This window comes from Hermetia illucens, chromosome 1 (genome assembly GCF_905115235.1).
Source record: "Hermetia illucens chromosome 1, iHerIll2.2.curated.20191125, whole genome shotgun sequence".
NCBI classification, from domain to species: domain Eukaryota; kingdom Metazoa; phylum Arthropoda; class Insecta; order Diptera; family Stratiomyidae; genus Hermetia; species Hermetia illucens.
Window position 1 is genome coordinate 52,727,539 of NC_051849.1, and position 21,981 is coordinate 52,749,519.

A 21,981-nucleotide genomic window follows, 5' to 3' on the forward strand; every position below is an offset into this window, starting at 1 on the left:
GCGACCCACTTGTCGGCCATCTTGGGAGAACGTATGCCACTACATGGCGTAACCAGCAATGCAATTGTCCCTCCTAAATGTATGACCTATCCACAGCTACTTCCGCCTTCCGATCACAATGCATATGAGCGCCAGGCCTGTGCATCGATCTAGTTTTTCGTTTGAGGTAGTGTCAGGCCCGCGTACTCTGACAATACCACGCAGGTAGGTGTTCGCGAAGACTTGAAACTTTTGAGTAACATTGAAGTTCACTTTCCATGTGCTATTCCCATATACACTTAGCAGAAAAAGTCTGCGTACATCTGCTTTCAATGAAATCGTATCCAGATTTCATTGAAAACATTTATTTTTGTTAGTTCTGCAAGCAGAATTTTATTAATTTCACTTCAGCAGTTTCTGAGAAATCGTTACATTTTCATAACAAACAAAGAAAATTAAGGCGGAAAAAGTATACATACACATTTAATAACATTTTCAAAATTATTGATAATCGCAAATATACTGTCAATTAATAATTTGTGGGGTGTCCTACCTGTTTTAGAAGGGACTGATTACCAAAATTTTACATTGTTTGCCATTATTTCTCCTAAAAGCAATAACGCTAGACTTATCTCTGTTCACTGAGAATTTCAGGGTGTTACACTTACTCACGAAAAGGTCAACCTGTCTTGTAATAGCCTATCCACCTGATCATCGCTTGTCCCCATAGCAAGGATGATAAAGTCATCTGCGTATTGATAGATGTCAGTTGAGTCATTGATTTTGGAGAGAAGCGTCAGGTCTATCAAAAACCGGCTCCCAACCCAAGAGTCAGCCTCTCACTAGTTGTCAGAAGCAACTCAACACCGGATTCGCGTTTACTACCACTCGGTTTTCAAGAGTACAAAAGCACATCGTTGAGAGAAGGAGAGGATTTCTCTCCAGTCTTATCACTTACTTCGTTTAGGCCCAGAATGTTCAGCTTATATTGTTGGAATTTCTGTCGAAGTCAGACAAAGCGAGCATTCTGAGGACCCTCGCTATCGTTGTCGAGGATCGTGCGCATATTCCAGAAACCAATCATAAGCGCCAATGTCAACCACATATTGTTCGGAGAGTAAGGAAGGAGTCATTCACTGATTTCAATACTCCGATCATGCAGATGACTTCTGTTTACTTCTCCCCCCTACAATTCTTATAACCATTAGTCCTATTATTCCCCGTACTGTTTACTTTCTATCGCGCCCTTTGCGGAATTCAAAAAAAAATTGAAGACATTGACACTGAAACGAATGTTTTTTTTTTGTCGGAGGAATGATTGAGTCTTTCTTGTCTATGTATATTAGCGAACAAAATGTAAGAATAACAATAAAGTCATATAATTTTATAGCTTCATTTTTGCAGACGATGATGTCGAGCAAGCCAATTTTTTACGAATACCAACGAGATTTCGCCAATCTGCTTAAAATCGCAAATTGCGCTCCAATTAACTTGATGGTGTTCTGCGCGGATACTCATTCTACTTCGCTATATGAAGCATGTCCTACATCGTCACCCGAAAACTACCAAACTTCTTTCATTATCCTTCACTAGGTCGAGGTATGGATCATTTTAGAGTTGGAATAGTGCAGTCGTTGAGAAACGTACATTTTTCAGAAAATCTGAGGAGAACCACGGCCACAGGACACAAGGAAGCGTCGCAATAAAAACCGCTAAACGTATTAAAATGTTAAAGCAGATTGCTAGGGGGCATAGAAAATAAAAAAGAGTCATGTGCTTACAATCAAACGGATTCCATTTTTTATTGATCATTTTTAGATAATCCTCGGTTACATTAGCATAAAACGAAATGATTTTCTTATTACAAATAGGAGCAGCTTGTGTTTAACTAATATTCAGTTAGATCGCTATTCCCTTATACGCCTTTCCGATACTTCTCGCCGTGTGTGAATTCAGTCATTGGTTTTCCAGCTACTCCGCAAGTTCCAATGCCCACACGTCCATTGACATTGTCTGGCGATGCAAATATACTTTTCACCTTCATCCCTGCCTTTTTGGAGTTCTTCATAGTGAAATTTAACCATTTATTCTTATCCTGCTCCCGTTCCTCTTCGATCTCCTTGAAGCGCTGCAATTTCTTCTGTTTCCGCTTCTTCAAGTATTCCTTCTGGTTGGGTCTGTGTCGCTTATTCGATGGGAAAACTTCATTGCGGACAACGCGTTCCTTGAGCTCCTTCAGCGTAGTTGTGGAGCGGTTTTGATAGGCTTCAAAGATAACACTGACTTCCCCTGAGGCTGTGATCCCTTCGATTGTGGCATCGTAATACTGTCCATCCTCGGTCCACTTGGCCTGGCACTTGTCTCCGATTTTCCAAACGCGAGAAGGCTCCACTAGTTTTTCCGCTGCTATCAGTGCTGCTTCGATTTCATCGTAATACGCTGTGGTGCTTGCTGGCTCGATGTATGAAGACTTTTTCTGCTCCTCGAGTTGAGTTTTTATTAGATCGCGTGTCAATTCGATGACCTCTTCAAGATCTTTCTTTAATTTCAGCAATTCAGTGTTTTCCGGATCCGTTAGAAGAGCTGCTTCCACTTGCTGCAACTGAAGCTTATAGTTTTGCAGGTCATCAGCCATGTCGAGGTGGTGTCAACGGAATTATAGCGACTAAATTACTTTTATCAACTAAACACACTAGAAACAATGACAATGACAGCTTTCGACTTGACGCTTGCGAAAGTAATCTACTAAATGTTAATTGTGGGCAGCCCTGGTTGACAGTTGGGGTGCGTTCTGAATTGTTTACATTATCAAAAAGACTATGGAAGAACAATTTACATTTGTGTTGGCTTTAATGGCTGAATTTTTCAGATTGTTTTTTTTTTAAATTAATGCTTAGAAAGTGTCGCACTGATTTCTTCAAATGAACGGATGAAACTTCTCAAGTGTGACTGTCCATCTTGATGTTACGATAAAGCCATAGTAATATAAATGGGGCCTATTCTGTTTTGAAAATATATACCCTCTATTTCGTATTCCACTTTCGATTAAAGGGTTAGAATCAAAAAATATAATTCACAAACCGCCAAACAAGATCAAATTTTGAAGGGAATTTTGTCCGTCAAAACGAAAATGTGGAGAAAACCCAACTGCTTTTAAACGGCATTAACTGATCTATCAACGCAACATTTTGAGCATCACTGTTGTTTTGGCGTTAAAAATACGTCAAAATCGGCATTCTTGTTTCCATAGTGGTTTCCTCTGCCGAAAACTCGAAAGTATTGAATAGGGTTTGCTTAGTTTCTTCGATTCTTTTACTCAATCCGAAAATTTTTTGCAAGTCCTTGTTAAGTCATTAAACATGGAAGCGGCTGAAGATAAACCGGCGGAACTAATGGAAGTTTCTAACAACTTGGGCGACCTCGACAACATTTTGTCGGCAGCAGATAATCTTGCAGAAGCTCTCGATTTAAACAGTCCAGGCGTAAAGGAAAAAAGAGAAAACGTGAATGGATCGAGTAGCCTACAGGACGACCAGGATGAAAGTGCCAATCTGGAGAAACAAAAGGGCACAGCCGAGGATTTGGACTCTTCGTCAGAAGTGGAAATGGTCGAAACTATTGATGCGAAAAACAGCGCGGATATCACTGCAGTTGAAGTGGAATCTAAGCCAACAGAAAATGAAAATCATGAAAAATCTAAGGAAATTAACAGTCAAAAACAACAAGAATCTGCCTCGTCTAAGACGGAAGAAAAACAAAGCACCATCTCACACCCCCAAGTAGAATCAATGGAAACAGACGTAGCACTTTCCTCTCAAAATGAATCTGTCAATGATTCAAAGGCAAAGGCCGGTGTAGTTGAAAGTGTTCAGCCACAATCACCACGGGTCATCGAACTCCTGGACGATGACGACGAAGACGTTGCTCCACCGCAAGCAAAACGTCCAACCCCGGAATTACAAGAACCAAAACTTCCCGAGCCTCCTGAATCGATTTCCAGTGAAGACTCTAAATCTGTCCCCATGGATTTCGCGGAGACAAAAGTTGAGACTAAGTTGGAACCCAAAGTGGAATCGGTAGTATCCAGCGACGACGAAGAGAGCATTTATTACGACAAGGAGTGCGTGAACTATGAGTGCCAGAGGGTCGCGAAAAAGTTCTTCAAGGCACCGCTTTTCACTTTGAATTTTTACAAGATTCAAAGGAAGACCAACAAGACTCAGTTTGTGTGCAACGATTGCTACGACAATGCTGTAAAGAAATATGAGGTAAAGACTAGATCTCGCTCAAGGTAACAGAAGTCGGAACTTACTTTACTGTTGCAGGTTTTAGCTATGGCGCTTGAAGCTCATCAACCATTGTTGGAACAGGATATTCCCAAAAGGCAAGACTTCGTTGAAATTTTAGATAGTAGCGACGAAGAGGATGCCTCAAGTGCAGATAAAACCAAAGGTAAGGTGAACGATCATTCGACGATAGTCACTTTCGACTATCATTAGTTGGCTGGAGCTGAGAAGGATAGAGTGGCTAAAATGAAAATGCATGACATGACTCTCCGAATTGCGATAGTATATTTTCTCAGTATCAGTTTGCTTCATTTTTATGATCAATGTGTGCCTAGCCAAAATTTTTAAGGGATTAAACACCGTCTCGTTCGCTAGAAATATACAGCCGCACTGAAGGAAAAAACAAGTTTTTCCCGAAATATCGATATATGCTGAATTGCTTCTAGCGACAGAGACGGGGCAGAGTTTTCATTTTTATGACTACTTGTTTGCAGGCTTTAATATCCCAACCTTGCAACGCCTTCTTATTTTTTCTCTTTGGTTAATATTTGTTGAATTTTATTTAGAAAAACCCTGAATTTAAAAAAACTTCTCCAAGGTGGCTGCTCTTTATTTGCTTGCAAAACGCATCAATCGCACCTCTGGGGCATCGCTGACTTCCCGAGACACTTGCACTACTGTTCTTGGCTCAACCCACTCATTGAATACAGCGCGACGTCCCCAGCAGTGGAGTCGTCGCCCTCCCTTAATGTGTGATATATTCACTGCCACCTCCGCCAACTGATCAATACGTTCTAAGGTAACTGAACTGCGCATTGAGGAACTCCGTTGCCAGAGTACAAGACTTTGACTGCTGTGGTAAGAGCAAAGAGAGCAGAGTCCGGCTTAGATCTTCGATGCCAACCCGTAGCATTCACGAAGGATAGTAGCTCTCTCACTCTGTAAGTAGAGATCTCTTGGAGTTCCTCAAAGGATAGCAGGGAGCGGCCTGGCTCTAGCTAGAGTTGGACAATCGCGACAGAGGTGCCTGAAGGTATCTCCCTCCTCTCTGCAGCTTCGGCAGTGCGAATTATGGGATATGTTGAATCGACGGCATGGTTCTCTTAGGCTAGTGCCCCGTGCAGACCGCTATAATCGCGTCTGACCCAACAGATTTTGCGATCGGGTTTTATTATAGGCGGGCCAAATCCATTATTACTTGTCGCAGATGGTGATCCTTCGCCACCTAAAGTCAGCGGCTGCTAAGTAGTGCAAGTAGATTCCGCTTCTAACAGTCGGCAGTGGAAATTGGAGAAATTGCTAAGAACAAAGACTAGCGTGACTAATCAGTCAGCTCGATCATTCTCCTATATGTTCCTATGACTGGGAAGGGTAACTTGGAGGGTGCCATACCGATGTTTCAGCCCGTTCCCGTATTACCCCACCAGCCTGGAGAACGTCGTCATTGAATACAAAGCCTTAATGGGCGCTCAGCTGTTGGTCAGAATGACCGATGATACCCCGCATGACCATATTTGGTAAAAAAATTTGCACCGCCCTTCCGCATGTAACACACTAAACACAAAATGCCAGCACCCGCTGCATGTAAAGGGGCATACAAACCACATGTTCTCATCCAATTTCGTGACAATGAGTTTAGCCGTTTCCGAGTAAGTCGGGTGTGACAGACTGACAGACAGACATTGAATCGATTTTAATAAGGTTTTGTTTCACACAAAACCTTTAAAATGGATCAGGAGCCAATTCTAATAATTATCGCCTCATTACATCGACTTCAGAACACGACATACTTGAGTTGACCTTGTTCCTCTATAAAGAAATTGACAAAAACAATAAACCGGTGGCAGCTTTCATGAATTTTGCAAAGGCTTTTGATATTGTTTGTCAGCACATTCTATTTAAAACAAGTCGGAATACCGGAAGCTCGCGCTTCGGGTATAAAGGTTTTGTGTTCATCTTATCTAAGAAATTTCAACTCACATTTTTCTATCCGTATACAGCTACAAAACTACGAGACATACGTACATATTACATGTTACGTTCACGCTAAACAAACAAACTGCCTATTTTCGAATACTATACACATATAGACACGGTTATAGATTGATCGTACCCATATTTCCGATTTACTTCTTATATCTATCTGAACTAGGCACTACCCACAAAGTCCATTAGCACGCATATACTATATACCTACATCCACACATGTCCCGTTTCAATAATTGATATTTATATACAAATGATAAAAAAACTAAAACAAAATAATTATTTTCCACCCAATTCATACGAACTTACTTCGTTGTGGTATTGACGAATTGATATGTGATGATGACGTCATGCAGGTTGTTGAGTGCACGAAATTCACAAAAAAATATAAAGTTTTACCCCCTATAGCTTTGTTAATAATAGTTTGATTTTCTTCAGACTTGTGTATTATGTTCTTCATTATGCGCATGCCAAATTTTGTACTTCTTGGATGAACATAAGGGGGGTGCCGGGTAAATATCTAAAATGTGGAAATATACTATTATTAACTTTATTTGTGCAGATATCGGAGCCGGATATATTTTGAGGCCTAGATTTCGTGGAGATGCACTACTGCGATGTTTTTTCAGATTTTTGGTTGGATAGGTTCTGAGAACGAGACCTGTTACACTTTTTGATGGTCATATTTTGAGCCCTCACTCCCCTATGTTTCACCCAATATCAAATATTGAACCAGTTTCGAAAAGTACTAATTAAGACCTTTCATTTGCTACCCCACATGGCTACATTCTGTGAAAAAAAATTTTGAACCCTCCTTTCACATGTATGGGGAGCCCCCCTTAAACTTAACACAAAATGGCGTCAGTTGCTGCATGTAAAGGGAAAGGCAGATCCCATACTCCTACCAATTTTCGTGACGATCGGTCCAGCCGTTTCCGAATAAATCGGCTGTGACAGACAGACAGACAAACATCGAATCGATTCTAATAAGGTTTTGTTTCACACAAAACACAAAAATGAACTACATAGGAGTAAAAGGGAAAACATAAGGACTCTTTAAAAGTTACCTGTCAAATAGAATACAATAGGTTAGAATATTCTGAACGCTAAGCACCCTTAAGAGCAAAAAAGCTTTTGGTCTACTTCAAGGAATAATATTATCACTCCTTTTGTTCCTTATCTACGTAAATGAATTAACAAATATAACTTTTACTAATTGACAAATTTCAGTAAGGAAAACATACATAACATAAAAGACTGGCTAAACCAAAACATGCACAATTTTAAAAAAGTCGAAAATGATGGTCTTTTCATGCAGTGCAGCAGGACTACCAGATAACGTTTCAGGTATACAAGGTTTTGTGTTTGCCTATCTGAAGAACTTAGAGCGCGTGGGAGGTTGCACTTGTATAAGAATTTAAAGTTCAACCACATGACCATATTCGATAAAAGAAATATGCTTGGGATTTCATAGTGCTCATATGTCCACCGAATTTCATTAGGATCGATTTTGCCGTTTTGGGGGAAAGTGCGATGGCAGACAGACAGTGAATTGAGTTTAATAAGGTTTTTACACAAAGCCTTAAGAAGAGCAATACCATTTGCATACGTCATCAAACCATTAAGAAATCCTGTGCACTTGGTAGAACTCCTAGTCGATCCAAATTCTCATACATCTGTTTTCAGAAGAGGTTTTTCACTTCACGGCATTTAGATTTCCATGCTAAAGGACTTGAGTAGTGCTTGTCACTATTTTTCTGGCAATAACTTCGACATTGATATAAGACACAATACTACCAAGTTTGGTGTAAATGGCGCTATTAACGCTATAATAGGTCAAGACTGAAGCTTTTATGTAAATTTACTGCAATCCAACACATTGAATGTCAGGATCATACTGAAGTGAATAGATTGAAATGCATAATATTACGGGCTAAATACAAATCGGACGAAAGTCCACTCAAATATATAAGAAGTACAATAAACCGTTCATGTCTGCCGTTTTCCCGAATTCTTAAATAAGTGAAAATAGCAGCGCTGTAGAGATAGTAAAAATTTCCAGGAAAAGTTCCGCGGAGTGATAATTAAATCGGATCCCTAGGACGGATTTATAACAGATGATTACGCTTCAGCTCATATCCGGATGTTGAAATGGTTTACGATTTCATCTTCAAAAGGTGGATCTTCACCAGATGTTTACGATTGAAAATCGTTCTGAAATGCTTCTCCCACTTGAATGAGAAGCTTCCCGTTAATGATATTCTTTCCTTTCTTGCATACAACTTTATTTAACATTAATTTAGGAGTTTTAGTTTGTTTGTTTTTTCATGTTTTCTTAGACACCTGCCATTTGCCAAATTTTCCATGTAGTTTTCATCAAAGAACTCGATACTGAATAGCCACTAATTTAGTAATTAAGACTAAATCAAACTCTAACATATCCCTTTACAGATGAACAGGAATTCGAAAGTGAAACGATTGAGATGCTTCAACGAGAATTGGATGATACGATTTGTGATATTCTGAGTAGAGTGGAGATAAAAAATCAAGTTAATTGGTCAAAAAACATTCTCATGGAGAAAATTAACAAGACAGAAAGTAAGTTATCATAAAAAAAGTATTACTCTTTTGTCGAAGAAAAAAGCACAATAAAAAAATATCTCCTTATACCATAAACCTTTTATTTCTTTTTGCTTTCTAGTTGAATGCCAAGAGATTTCAGAAACCTTAAAACAACTACAAAAAAGCGCAGATAAAATGCATACCACTCTCTATCAATGTCCGAAAATTAAGATCAAAGAATTAACGGCACTGGATTTAAATACTGGAAGACCATTCTCTTCAGAATCGGAGTATACGGTAAAACACAAATGCTTCCTCATATTCTCCTTACGAACTTGCCCTTCCTTCCTCTTTTACATTTGTTTACGAATCTATTTTTTGTTTTAAGATTCCTCCTCTTGGTGAGCTTAAATATCCAAATATCGACATGGTTGGAACCTATTATGCGGTGCGGAATAAAGCCATCGCCAGTTGGTTACCATGCCGTGTAATTGAAACAATGGATGTTGTCATATCTGGTCAGAAATCCGTGAAATATTATAAAGTCAAATATCTGCGTATAAAAGTACCAACAGTGAAGTGCGTTTCGGCGAAACATATGGCTTATGGGGATCCACCGAGTGTTCGACTTTCAATAGGTGCGGTTTGTTTGGTGATCTATTTTCAATGAAGATTAAAAATATTTATTTTACGTTAACTCTAATAGGAACTCGAGTCATTGCGTTATTCGATGGCTCCACTTTGAGCAGGAGTAACAAGGAAGTCGTTGCGCCAAACGCCTTCTATCCTGGAATTATAGCGGAACAACTTCAAGCTTATAATAAATACAGGTAAGTAATGCACCTACCCGTTTTGGAGAAACCCTTTTTAATTTATAATGGGGTCCTGTACTACTAAACAAAGCGGAAATAATGCGGCTTTTGAGTAAAGAACAACATCATCATCAACGGCGCAACAACCGGTATCCGGTCTAGGTCTGTCTTAATAAGGAACTCCAAACATCCCGGTTCAGCCCCGAGGTCCACCAATTCGATATCCCTAAAAGCTGTCTGGCGTCCTGACCTACGCCATCGCTCCATCTTAGGCAGGGTTTGCCTCGTCTTCTTTTTCTACCATAGATATTGCCCTTATAGACTTCCGGGTGGGATCATCCTCATCCATACGAATTAAGTGACCCGCCCACCGTAACCTATTGAGCCAGATTTTATCTACAACCGGACGGTCATGGTATCGCTCATAGATTTCGTCATTGTGTAGGCTACGGAATTGTCCATCCTCATGTAGGGGGCCAAAAATTCTTCGGAGGATTCTTCTCTCGAACGCGGCCAAGAGTTCGCAATTTTTCTTGCGAAGAATCCAAGTTTCCGAGGAATACATGAGGACTGGCAAAATCATAGTCTTGGACAGTAAGAGTTTTGACCCTATGGTGAGACGTTTCGAGCGGAACAGTCTTTGTAAGTTGAAATAGGCTCTGTTGCCTGACAATAACCGTGCGCGGATTTCATCATCGTAGCTGTTATCGGTTGTGATTTTCGACCCTAGAAAGGAGAAATTATCAACGGTTTCAAAGTTGTATTCTCCTATCTTTATTCTTCTCGTTTGACCAGTGCGGTTTGATGTTGTTGGTTGATTCGTCTTCGGTGCTGACGTTGCCACCATATATTTTGTCTTGCTTTCATTGATATGCAGCCCAAGATCTCGCCCCAATCGCTTGCTCGATCTGGATGAAGGCAGTTTGTACGTCTCGGATTGTTCTTCCCATGATGTCGATATCGTCAGCATAGGCCAGTAGTTGGGTGGACTTGAAGAGGATCGTACCTCTTAAATTTACCTCAGCATCACGGATCACTTTCTCGAGGGCCAGGTTAAAGAGGACGCATGATAGGGCATCTCCTTGTCGTAGACCGTTGTTGATTTCGAATGGTCTTGAGAGTGATCCTGCTTCTTTTATCTGGCCTCGCACATTGGTCAGGGTCAGCCTAGTCAGTCTTATTAATTTCGTCGGGATACCAAATTCTCTCATGGCCGTGTACAGTTTTACCCTGGCTATGTTATCATAGGCGGCTTTAAAGTCGATGAACAGATGGTACAACGGATGTCCATATTCCAACAATTTTTCCATCGTTTGCCGCAGAGAGAAAATTTGATCTGTTGCTGATTTGCCTAGAGTGAAGCCTCTTTAGTATGGATCAATGATGTTCTGGGCGTATGGGGGCTATCCGGCCTAGAAAGATAGCGGAGAATATCTAAAGATGGTATTCAGCAACGTGATACCTCTTTAATTGCTGCGCTGTTTGATATCTCCCTTTTTATGTATGAGGCAGATAATGCCTCTTTGCCAGTCGTCAGGCATTGATTCGCTCTCCCACGCCTTGAGCACAAGTTGATGAACCACTTGGTGTAATTGGTCGCCTCCATATTTAACCAATTCGGCTGTAATTCCATCGGCTCCTGGCGACTTATGGTTTTTTAGCTGATGAATTGCACGGACAGTTTCTCCTAAACTTGGTGGTGGCAGTGTTTGTCCGTCGTCTTCAGTTGGCGGGACCTCCAACTCGCCGATGTTCTGGTTGTTCAATATGCCCATTCTGTCGGAAATCAGATTTCCCTCTTTGTCTCGGCAGGATGAGCATCGAGGTGTATAAGGCTTCATCCTACTGGCTTGTTGGTAAAACTTGCGCGTCTGGTGCGTTTGCTCCCTGTACTTTTCTAGTTCACAGACTTGTTGGTTCTCCAAGGCTTCCTTTTTTCGTTTGTGAAGTCGCTTCTCCGCTCGACGGAGTTCGTGAACGATTTATGGAGTGGATATTGACTTTAACGATCAATATGCTTCGGTTATAAAATGTTCGCGAAATCAATGGTTAAATTTAAGAATGTGATCATTTATGTGAGGATATACTAGTTTGATGCGTTTATCGAACGCATTGACACTATGAACTTTACGCTCCTTATTACTCACATGGTATAGCATTTGGATGATCGCAGTTTACATGGAAGATTTTACTCTAAGCTTTGCTAGAAGCCCTTTCCAAAACTACTCAACGTTGTTATTTTTTACTTTGTTTTCCGGAGAGAATAAGCACACTGATAAGAATCATGCTGACTTCGAGGAAAATGAATGAGTATGTAGCGGACAAAAACAAATTTTCATGCAATATTTTTTTGCTTGGATCATTTAATCGGTTTCTGCGGGTATTTAAAAAAAAAATGTTCACCCCCGACGGGGGATGCCACATGTCAGGCTATGTGCTCGAAAAGTGTCCCGCCAAAGACGAAGCGGTGAAAGTTATAGAAGTCTTCGAATCTTTCTTGCGGTCACCAAAATAATGTCATCAAATCATTCAGTCACATACTGCCACAGCCGATTATAATTTCACCTTCAGCTCTTTTGAATTGCGTATAGTTTCTTATAGAAACCCTGCTTCTCTATGTCGGAAATCTTCGTTGGTAAATAACAACTTTTTTTCTTCTTAACCTGGACCGAAATCTCCCAATCAAGATTCTATAAAAACCGTCTTCCGTATCATGAGAGCGCGCTTACTTCCACTAGGATTTCGGGAGCGCAGAAGCACAGTACCGCAAATAGGAGAGGAGTATTCTGCACAATTCTACCATCTCACTTCATTCAAGCCCTAAAAGTCCAGCTGGGGGTAATGAGCATTTTGGTTGCTTTCATTGTCAAAGAGAATTCGCACATTTCAGAAACCAATGACAGTAGAATCCCGATAATTCGTCTGCTTAAGGGACTGATTTGATATAAAATATCGGGATTACCAATTATCGGGAGTGCAAAAGACTCTGCGGTTCGGCAATCTGTATTAATTAGCCGGAAATACGAATAATCGATGTACGAATTTTCGGGATTTCTCTTCTTAAAGCACTTTCGATAGCCAAAGGTCGTAGCTATGTGGTCAGTGCCTGCGTGTTGCCGTTCGGTAACAAAAAAAAGTCGAAATTGGTATGTTGCTAACCGATGGAATGCTACTAACGATTACTGCAGCGCGCTGTCTCTTCACTGGGAACCGGTTTCCTATAGGATTTTGACTGCAAGATTCCGGTCCAGGTTAAAGAGCATCACAATTGCGTAATATTATGCCTCAATGAAAATTTCCCATATAGTGGAGAAGAATACTTTTTATTAGCAATTATAGGCAGTTCAGGAAAGGCTTCCTAAAGGTAAACTTGCGATTGTGACTGAATGGAAAGATGGGCTCTGCTAACACCTCGCTCAAATACATGATGAGGAGGCATGGTCTTGACGACCGTAACAACAACAATGAAAGATTTGACCAAGAACGAAATTCTAATCAGGTTGACCATATCGTCATCACAGCAGATATAGGTATTGCCCTCCCGATGTCAGCATCTTCCTTGATACACACATTCAACAAAAGAGAGAGAGAGAGAGAGAGAGAGCACCAACCCCAAATTCAATACGAATCGTCCCCGCGAACAAACCAATCAACTAGCAGTGGGCAAATATTCTTACTTCAAAAATGACAGAAACCTTAAACAAACCGCCCAAAAATATTGATGAGCACTGAACCGCCATCAAAACTGACCCCGTCTCTGGCGTGAATGAGGATGTTTTCCACATCTCAAGAGAACGTTACAAGATCTAGCTGGCTACGGAAACGTGACTTCGGATCGATAAACGTATGGAGTTGAGAGGTCTGTTGTTGGCTGCGACCGGGAGTTACCATAAAAAATACAGTATGCGCCATAATAATAATTCCACCATTGCACTGACATTGGAAGCTGAAGTCTCCGCAATAGCAACGATTTCGCCACAATACATCGCAACAGGAAGAGCTTGCAGGCAGTCGTACGCCCTTAGATGGTGAGGAGTTTACCACGGACGCTAATGACAGGCTTCTCATTCACGGTGATGAACATCTGCAGAGGTGGAAGGAGTACTTCATCACAATTCTGTATCATATCATCCGATGAAGTCCCACTCCTTGTGGGTGATATGTGGATACGGACCGATCCTCCAAACAGAAGCGAAATTATCTTTACAGAGTAAAGCCGCCGGGCTTGACGGTCCCCTCACGGAACTTTTCAAGAGTATGGTTGGGGAGAGGTAGAACATATTTTGTCAAATCGGGAATGATAAACGCGCTATGCTCCATTTAGGGGATATTTGCTAGCATTGATTGATATCTGCGAGAAGTTCCAAATTTCAGATTTGGTACTGTATGACTAGAATTAACAAAATATAATAGAACCCACAGTCATTGCAAATATGTGCGTCGTTAAAAAATCCTAGTCAAAAGTGTGGTTATTTGCTAAACATACTTTTCACAACATAATTGCTCCTATTTGGGAATAAAATGAAAATAACAGAACTGTTAAAAAATATATTTCTGTATAACCCAAAATCCATTCTCTTTTCTCTCGTAACTTTCTTAATACTTTAAAGCACTAAGCGGATCATAAACGATCATTTTTTTCATCCAGATATTTAATCTTCTTCGATGATGGCTACGCTCAGTACGTGCACCATAAAGACGTTCGAGTCGTCTGCCATACAGCAGAAAACGTATGGGAAGATGTTCATCCAGCATCTCGAGAGTTCATCCATAATTATTTGTCGCAATATCAAAAGCATCGACCAATGGTTCAAGTGAAAAAGGGGCAGAGTATGATAACCGAATCAAACGGTAATTATTGTCAAAATTTTCATGGGACAGAAAATATTATTCAATTTCAATGTATGAATAGGTAAATGGCTTTACGCCAAGGTAGTTGATGTTGATGCCAGTTTAGTTCAAATGCAATTTGAAGGACAAAACCGTTATGAATGGATATATCGTGGATCCACACGACTTGGTCCCTTATTTAAGGAAAAGCAATCGAATGGAACAGCAGCCGCTCCAGCTACAATACCCAGAGTGAGTACCAACGGGATATTCTCAGTATAAAATACTTCAGCTATTTTCTATATGTATGAGAGAATATCTCAACACAATCTTTAACGATTTTCACTGCAGCGCACCGAACCATACGTTCGATATGATGAGGATACAACACGCAATGATACAACACCGCAGCAATCAGCCGAAAAGCAAGGAACGCGTGCTGTAGCCAAAAAGAGCACTTCACGACAAGAAACTCAGCCACCAGCTACTGCTGCCTCAGCCTCAGCCTCAGCTTCAGCTCCTCTTGTTAAACATTTGAACAATTCAACTATTTTCTTAGAAGATGACAATCGACCAAAAGGAAAGGTATCGATATCATACACATTATTTTCCTCAACCCATTATTTTCAACTTAATTGTTTTTTACCGTCCTCAACAGGTCGTTTACTATACTGCGAAGAAAAATTTACCTCCAAAACAATTTGTTCCACATGAGTGCAATCCTAATTGTCTTTACACCATCACACATAATTTACACAGCTACAGTCCGCTGGCGAAGCCTCTCTTGTCTGGCTGGGAAAGGCAAATTTTCAAGAATAAATTGAAGAAGTCGGTGGTGTATCGAGCCCCATGCGGACGTCGAATACGAAACATGGAAGAATTACATCGATACTTGCGCTTGACGAAAAACGTTTTGAACGTTGACAATTTTGATTTCGATTGTGCTATCCATTGTTTGGCTGAGTATGTGATCGATAGTAGTATTATCACAAAACCGGTAAGTATTTCAATTAGCCTGCTAATTGGATCAAATTTTTGCAATCCTCTAAAATTCTGATGTGGAACTGCAAAAAAGCATTGGCTTTCTACTTTGATTATTGAATCTTCTTTTACTGCAGGATATATCTTTAGGAGTTGAAAACATGGTTATTCCATGCATAAACTACTACGACAACACCATTCCACCACATTGCGAATATTCGCTTGAACGTATTCCAACCGAAGGAGTTAATATGAATCTTGATCCTGCATTCCTCGCTGGATGTGACTGTGAAGATGACTGCCTCGTAAGAGCTTTGAGCCAACTCAAAATAAATATATTTTTACGCTCTTCATATTCTTCAGGATAAATCCAAATGTAGCTGTTGGCAACTAACCCAAGCAGGGGCTCGGTTTGGAAACCCAAATACACCACCAGAGAATGTTGGATACTCATTCAAAAGACTTTTGGAACCAGTGCCCACTGGTATTTATGAGTGCAATGTGAAGTACGTACAGCTTAAATCATACATAAACAAAAATTAATTTAATTATCATTTTCATAGCTGTAAATGTTCTAAAGATTGCGTGAATCGTGTTGTTCAGCATCCACTTCAAGTAAAACTCCAAGTTTTCAAGACTTCGAATCGTGGTTGGGGCTTGCGGTGTCTGAATGATATTCCAAAAGGAACGTTCATTTGTATCTATGCTGGGCATCTGTTGACTGAACAAAAGGCTAATGAGGTTTGTTTTTATTGTGATACGTTGAGACAATCAACAGTTATATTTTTTTTATTTCAGGGTGGTGTAAATGCCAGTGACGAGTACTTCGCTGAATTGGATTATATTGAAGTGGTGGAGCGACTAAAAGAAGGATACGAGTCGGATGTACAAGAAGATATTGAAAGTGAAGACGAGGATATAGAGGTAAGCTCTACTATACAAAGGGATGCGGGTAATGCAAAGCTCTCTCTCTGGTCTCATAAATTTGCAGTAATAATTAGGGAAGGAATTGGTGATATTTGAAATGACCCAGTCTATCCAGATTTTCTGGTACGAGTATCTCTTCTGAAGTCTCCTCTAGGTTCTTCCTTTCCTCCACAAACCTTGGACAGTGGAAGGCTACATGCTCTGGGTCCTCTTGGACTCCACTGCAGTTTGGACAATCGGGTGAAGTATCTAGTTTAAACCTGAGCGGATACTGGTATCCTCCATGCACCGTGAGAAACTGGGTAAGACTATAATTAATCTCACTGTGCCGTCTCTCCAACCACTCCTTGATGGCAGGGATGAGCCTGTGTGTCCACCGACCCTTCCCCGAGCGTTCCCAATGCTCTTGCCACCTTTCGGCGTTCTTCGTCTGCAATAAAGGAAAGATAGACTTTGCATTGTATATATTCGTCATCTCATCTGTCAATGGGCATCATTCCAGAGATGACGAATGTGCATCCTCTGAGACAGTTCTGAATGCCGAGCACACTCTTAGGGCTGCTCTTCTGTAGACTGAACTCAGTTTGTTAGCGGTTAATGTAACCTGCAATTCCTTTCCCCAAACTGGAGTTGCATAGAGCAGGGTCTACCCTAGCTATAAGCAACCTGGAAGCATGCCGTGGCCCTCCCACGTTCGGCATCATCCGTGTCAGGGCCACACTTGCAGTGGATGCTTTGTCATAAAAATACTGCACGTGTTGCTTATAGCTAAGCTTCCCGTCTATTACCACTCTTAAGTCTTTGATGCCAGACTTAGAAGTGATGATATGATTCCCAATTTGAATACGGACAACATTTCTTTTACGGCGCTTGGTGATGAGAATCGCTTCCATTTTTTCCTCCGCAAGTGTCAGGCCAGAACTCTGTAGCCAACCCTTAAAAGCACTAATCGCTTCGTATGAGTATAACTCAGCATCTTTCAGGCCCTTTGCGACCACAACCAGCGCTATATCGTCGACGTAGTCCACCACCGTGGCTTCCTCCGGAAGGGGAAGATTAAGTACATCGTTGTACATGATGTTCCACAGCAGTGGGCCCAGTACGGAGCCCTGTGGCACCCCCGCAGAGACAACGTACTTCTGGGGTCCGTCATCAGTGTTCGTTGTTGTAAATAGCTTTTGACAATAGCTGCAAGATAAGCGGGAATATCAACCTTCGCCAAAGATTCCCGTATGAGGTTCCATTTCTCACATCCAGGATCACCACCATGCAATATTTGCTAGTACTGCCCTTTCTGTGGGTTGCACCTTCGGCCTAGCCAGTACCCATTTTGATGGCATCAATGGTTGATCTGGCTTTACGGAGGGGGAGGGAGAGGGGTCTCCCTGGCCCTCAACAATCGGGAGAAATCTATTATATTTCCCAAAGTATCCGAAAGACAAATAGGTCTGAAGGAAACCACATCACCTCGAGGTTTGCCAGCCTTAGGCAGTAGCACTAAATTCTGTCGCTTTCATGTTGCAGGAAATATCCCCTCGGACATGCACGCTTCGAAAAACTCAGCGAACATGTTCACTCTAGATTTCATACCAAGCTTAAGGGCCCTATTCGGCACGCCATCCAGACCCGGAGCTTTGTTATCTCCTATTCTAGCGCAAATCTTGTCGCTGGTGGCTGACGGTATTACCGTCACATTCAGAGGTCGCTGGAAGCTGTCTGTGCCCTCCTATTGCTGGGGGAATTACCCCAGGATAATTTTCAACTAGAGTGAAGCCCACGTAATCTGCAGAGATGATTAGCCTTTGAATCGCCCAATCACGATGCTATAGGCGCTCCCCCACGGGTTTACTTCCGCTTCCGAACAGAGCTCCTTAAAGCATTCCCTCTTGCTCCGTTGGATGCCGAGCTTCAAGGTTTTGCGGGCTTCCTTATAGGCGCGCTCTTTTTTTTCTCGAACGCGGCCAAGAGTTCGCAATATTTTTTGCTAAGAAACCAAGTCTCCGAGGAATATATGAGGACTGGTAAGATCATAGTACAGTAAGAGCTTGGACACTATTGTGAGACGTTCCGAGCGGAGCAATTTTTGCAAGCTGAAACAGGCTCTGTTGGCAGCCAAGAACCGTGCGCAGATTTCATTGTCGTAGCTGTTATTGCTTGTGGTTTTCGTCCCTAAATAGGAGAAATTATCGACGGTCTCAAAGTTGTAGTCTCCTATTTTTATTCTTCCCGTTTGACCAGTGCGGTTTGATGTTGTTGGTTGATTGCCTGACGTTGCCACCATATATTTTTTCTTGCCTTCATTGATGTCCACCCCAAGATCTCACGCCGTCTACTCAATCTGAATGAAGGCAGTTTGTACGTCTCGGATCGTTCCTCCGATGATGTCGATATCGTCAACATAGCCCAGTAGTTGGGGGGACTTAAAGAGGGTCGTATCCCTCGCATTTACTTCAGCATCACAGACCACTTTCTCCAGGGCCAGGTTAAAAAGGATGCATGATAGGGCATCCCATTATTGATATCGAACGATCTTGAGAGTGATCTTTCTGCTTTTATCTGGCCTCGCACATTAGTCAGGATCAGCCTAGTCAGTCTTATCAATTTCGTCGGGATACCGAATTCTCTCATGGCCGTGTACAGTTTTACTCTGGCTATGCTATCATAGGCGGCTTTAAAATCGATAAAGAGATGGTACAACTGATGTCCATATTCCAACAATTTTTCCATCGTTTGCCGCAGAGAGAAAATTTGATCTGTTACTGATTTGCCTGGAGTGAAGCCTCTTTGGTATGGACCAATGATGTTCTGGGCGTATGGGGGCTATCCGGCCTAACAAGATAGCGGAGAATATCTATAGATGGTACTCAGCAACGTGATTTAATTGTTGCGCTGTTTGATATCTCCCTTTCTATGTATGAGACAGATAATGCCTCTTTGCCAGTCGTCAGGTATTGATTCACTCTCCCACGCCTTGAGCACAAGTTGATGAACCATTTGGTGTAATTGGTCGCCTCCATATTTAACCAATTCGGCTGTAATTCCATCGGATCCTGGCGACTTATGTGTTTTAAGCCGATGAATTGCACGGACTGTTTCTTCGATACTTGGTGGTGGCAGTATTTGTCTGTCGTCTTCAGTTGGCGGGACTTCCAACTCGCCGATGTTCTGGTTGTTCAGTAGCTCATCAAAGTACTCAACCCATCGCTCCAATATCCTATTCTGTCGGAAATCCCTGTTTGTCTCGACAGGATGAGCATCTAGGTATATAAGGCTTCATCCTGTTGACTTGTTGGTTAAACTTCCGCGCCTAGTGCCGTTGCTCCCTGCACTTTTCCATTTCACAGACCCGTTGGTTCTCCCAGGCTTCCTTTTTCCGTCTGTGAAGTCATTTCTCCACTCGCCGAAGTTCATGATAAGTCTCCGCACGTGCCCGCGTCCTTTGAGAATTCAACAGCATTCTTCCGTTCCATTGCTAGCTTACATTCATCGTTAAACCAGCCATTCCGACTCTTTTTGAGGCTGGGGCCAAGTATGTTTGTGGTCGTCTTTGTAATAACGTTCTTCAGGTGATTGTGAAGATCTTATCCTTAGCAACAATTATTATCAAGTCCCTGGATAATTTTTTTGATAATCTGGATGTTTTTCTTACCCATTTCAGTTGGTATTTATCTGAATAAATCTGTTCAAAAGAGCGTTTTAGTCATTTCAAGTCTGTAATTTCCTAGAAATGCATTATTCTTCTACCTTTTCAAATATTTTCAATCCTTTCTTTTTCAGGAACCCAATCCCGACGCCGACTCTGATGAAGAGTTCCGGTCTAAGTGTAGTGTTAATAACAAAGATGGATCTATCAATACGCGGCTACGCACACGACGTGGTACCTGTGACGAAGAGAAAAAGAAGAATGGCGTTGATGGCTCAGAAGATAGCCAAGAGCGACAAGTGATTAGTTTTGAACCGAATACTTCGCTTGGGAACGAAGAACAAACAAATACGAATACAAAATACAAGTAAACATTAATGAATTCTTCAGTTGAATGTTGCCTTTTCAAATCGTATAATAGGTCAAACATAATTTATTCCTTCCTTTCTATTTTCTGAACAATACATTCCTAACATAGGGTCCCATTTCTGTGCCATATAAAATTTGATCTAGATCAACTTATATCAATTCTGTTCCAATTAATGTTTACAAAAAAATATTTTTTCGCTTCCTCCAGGTCCATTCGTAAATATTTTGGCAAAAATGAATTTTGCTATGTCATGGATGCAAAGAAAACTGGAAATATTGGGCGATATTTTAATGTAAGTTTTATCCACTATGCTATTACTATATTCACTATCGTTTTCTTTCACTTCAGCATTCCTGCGCCCCGAATCTCTTCGTCCAAAACGTTTTCGTAGATACGCATGACTTACGTTTCCCATGGGTAGCATTCTTTGCCTTGACACATATTCGTGCTGGAACGGAGTTAACATGGAATTACAATTATGAAGTCGGTATTGTGCCGGGTAAAGTGTTGTATTGCGAGTGTGGTGCACCTAATTGTCGTGGACGGCTGTTGTAAAGGGTGAAAATGAGGCGCTAAGTGTTTCCAGCGAAACACAATGGACTTATTTATAGTAAGATCGTATAGGATATTGACGTGTTGTTTTAATGTAGATTCTGAAATGATTTTATATTTCTAGATGATGTTTCAATGAGAGTACATTTATTGTGAAACAGTGTGTTAGGTTTTTCGTTCGATAAGTAAAATAAAACTGATATATTTGATTGACATTTTTTCGTGTTTCAATTTGTTTTAGAGAAGGAACCGTTAAAAATATTTGATTCTTATGAGATCATTATTCAACTTCTAACAAAATATTTCAAACCCCACATATCTTGGTCCCATTTTGGAATAAGATTTTAGCTGCTTAGGCTATTCTAGAATTATCATGTGTGACACAAAAGGCCTAAGACCGCATTCATTTGATGATGGATCAGACCAAGTGAAAAGCAATTTATCCCGCACGAATAACAGTCGCTTATTCGTGGCAAATCTTCAACGGAATATTAGGAGTCGTTAATCGTCACGACGCGTACAGTGTTTAAAATCTATTTTGTCAAGAAATCTAACAGCATTTTTGTCAGTCGATTTTTGTTTGGGAGTTGATAAGCTCTAAGTGCGCCATCCACTTGCTGGTGGATCGGGCCAGTTGGGAAGCAACTTGTTTCCACGATTGTGGTCAACGGACTCCTCATTCTTAGGCAAGTACCTTAGTTGCAAAAATAATATGACCTGCGGTTTCGTCCAAGGCAGAGGCAACTCATCACACGCTGCCTTACCTCTGCCCTGGGAGCAGCGTGACCGAAGGGCCCCTAGACGAAATCCCAAACCATATTATATTCCATTGATGATTCCAAAAATCTAAATTTTTAAGTAGCTCACATTGGGATTTTCTCTTGACTAGTTTTTATGTACGAAAATGCTCATAAATCATTATGAGTAAGATCGTGTTAATCATGCATGGGTTGGAAAATATGAGAACCATAATGCTGCGTAAGTTGTTTGATTATGCCCGTGAACCGAAATATTCGCTAACTCGGATGGCTCGAGTAAAGGAAGAAAGATTTA

At 41.1% G+C, this 21,981-nt stretch overlaps 2 protein-coding genes across 2 annotated transcripts; one reads left to right on the forward strand and one right to left on the reverse strand.

Moving 5' to 3' along the window:
- Positions 1-1,751: 1,751 nt before the first annotated feature.
- LOC119647117 (survival of motor neuron-related-splicing factor 30) lies at positions 1,752-2,730 on the reverse strand. The gene has a single exon (XM_038047904.1). The coding sequence runs from the start codon at positions 2,612-2,614 to the stop codon at positions 1,895-1,897; it is 720 nt and encodes a 239-aa protein (XP_037903832.1). The 5' UTR covers positions 2,615-2,730; the 3' UTR covers positions 1,752-1,894.
- Positions 2,731-3,207: 477 nt separating this feature from the next.
- Positions 3,208-21,143, forward strand: LOC119647111 (histone-lysine N-methyltransferase eggless). Its single transcript, XM_038047890.1, has 17 exons — positions 3,208-4,247; positions 4,305-4,431; positions 8,703-8,849; positions 8,953-9,110; positions 9,202-9,451; positions 9,520-9,643; positions 14,274-14,476; positions 14,538-14,707; positions 14,807-15,040; positions 15,114-15,452; positions 15,574-15,741; positions 15,800-15,942; positions 16,000-16,177; positions 16,235-16,360; positions 20,141-20,373; positions 20,584-20,668; positions 20,725-21,143. The coding sequence occupies exons 1-17, from the start codon at positions 3,339-3,341 to the stop codon at positions 20,929-20,931; spliced, it is 3,801 nt and encodes a 1,266-aa protein (XP_037903818.1). The 5' UTR covers positions 3,208-3,338; the 3' UTR covers positions 20,932-21,143.
- The last annotated feature ends 838 nt before the right edge of the window (positions 21,144-21,981 follow it).

What these genes read in the sequence shown, in the direction of transcription:
- LOC119647117 (XM_038047904.1), bottom strand. Translation starts at nt 2,614, where the DNA reads ATGGCTGATGACCTGCAAAACTATAAGCTTCAGTTGCAGCAAGTGGAA.
- LOC119647111 (XM_038047890.1), top strand. Translation starts at nt 3,339, where the DNA reads ATGGAAGCGGCTGAAGATAAACCGGCGGAACTAATGGAAGTTTCTAAC. An exon ending in GAAAATTAACAAGACAGAAA is followed by an intron (nt 8,850 to 8,952) that starts GTAAGTTATCAT and finishes TTTGCTTTCTAG; the next exon opens with TTGAATGCCAAGAGATTTCA. An exon ending in GTGAAGACGAGGATATAGAG is followed by an intron (nt 16,361 to 20,140) that starts GTAAGCTCTACT and finishes TTTCTTTTTCAG; the next exon opens with GAACCCAATCCCGACGCCGA.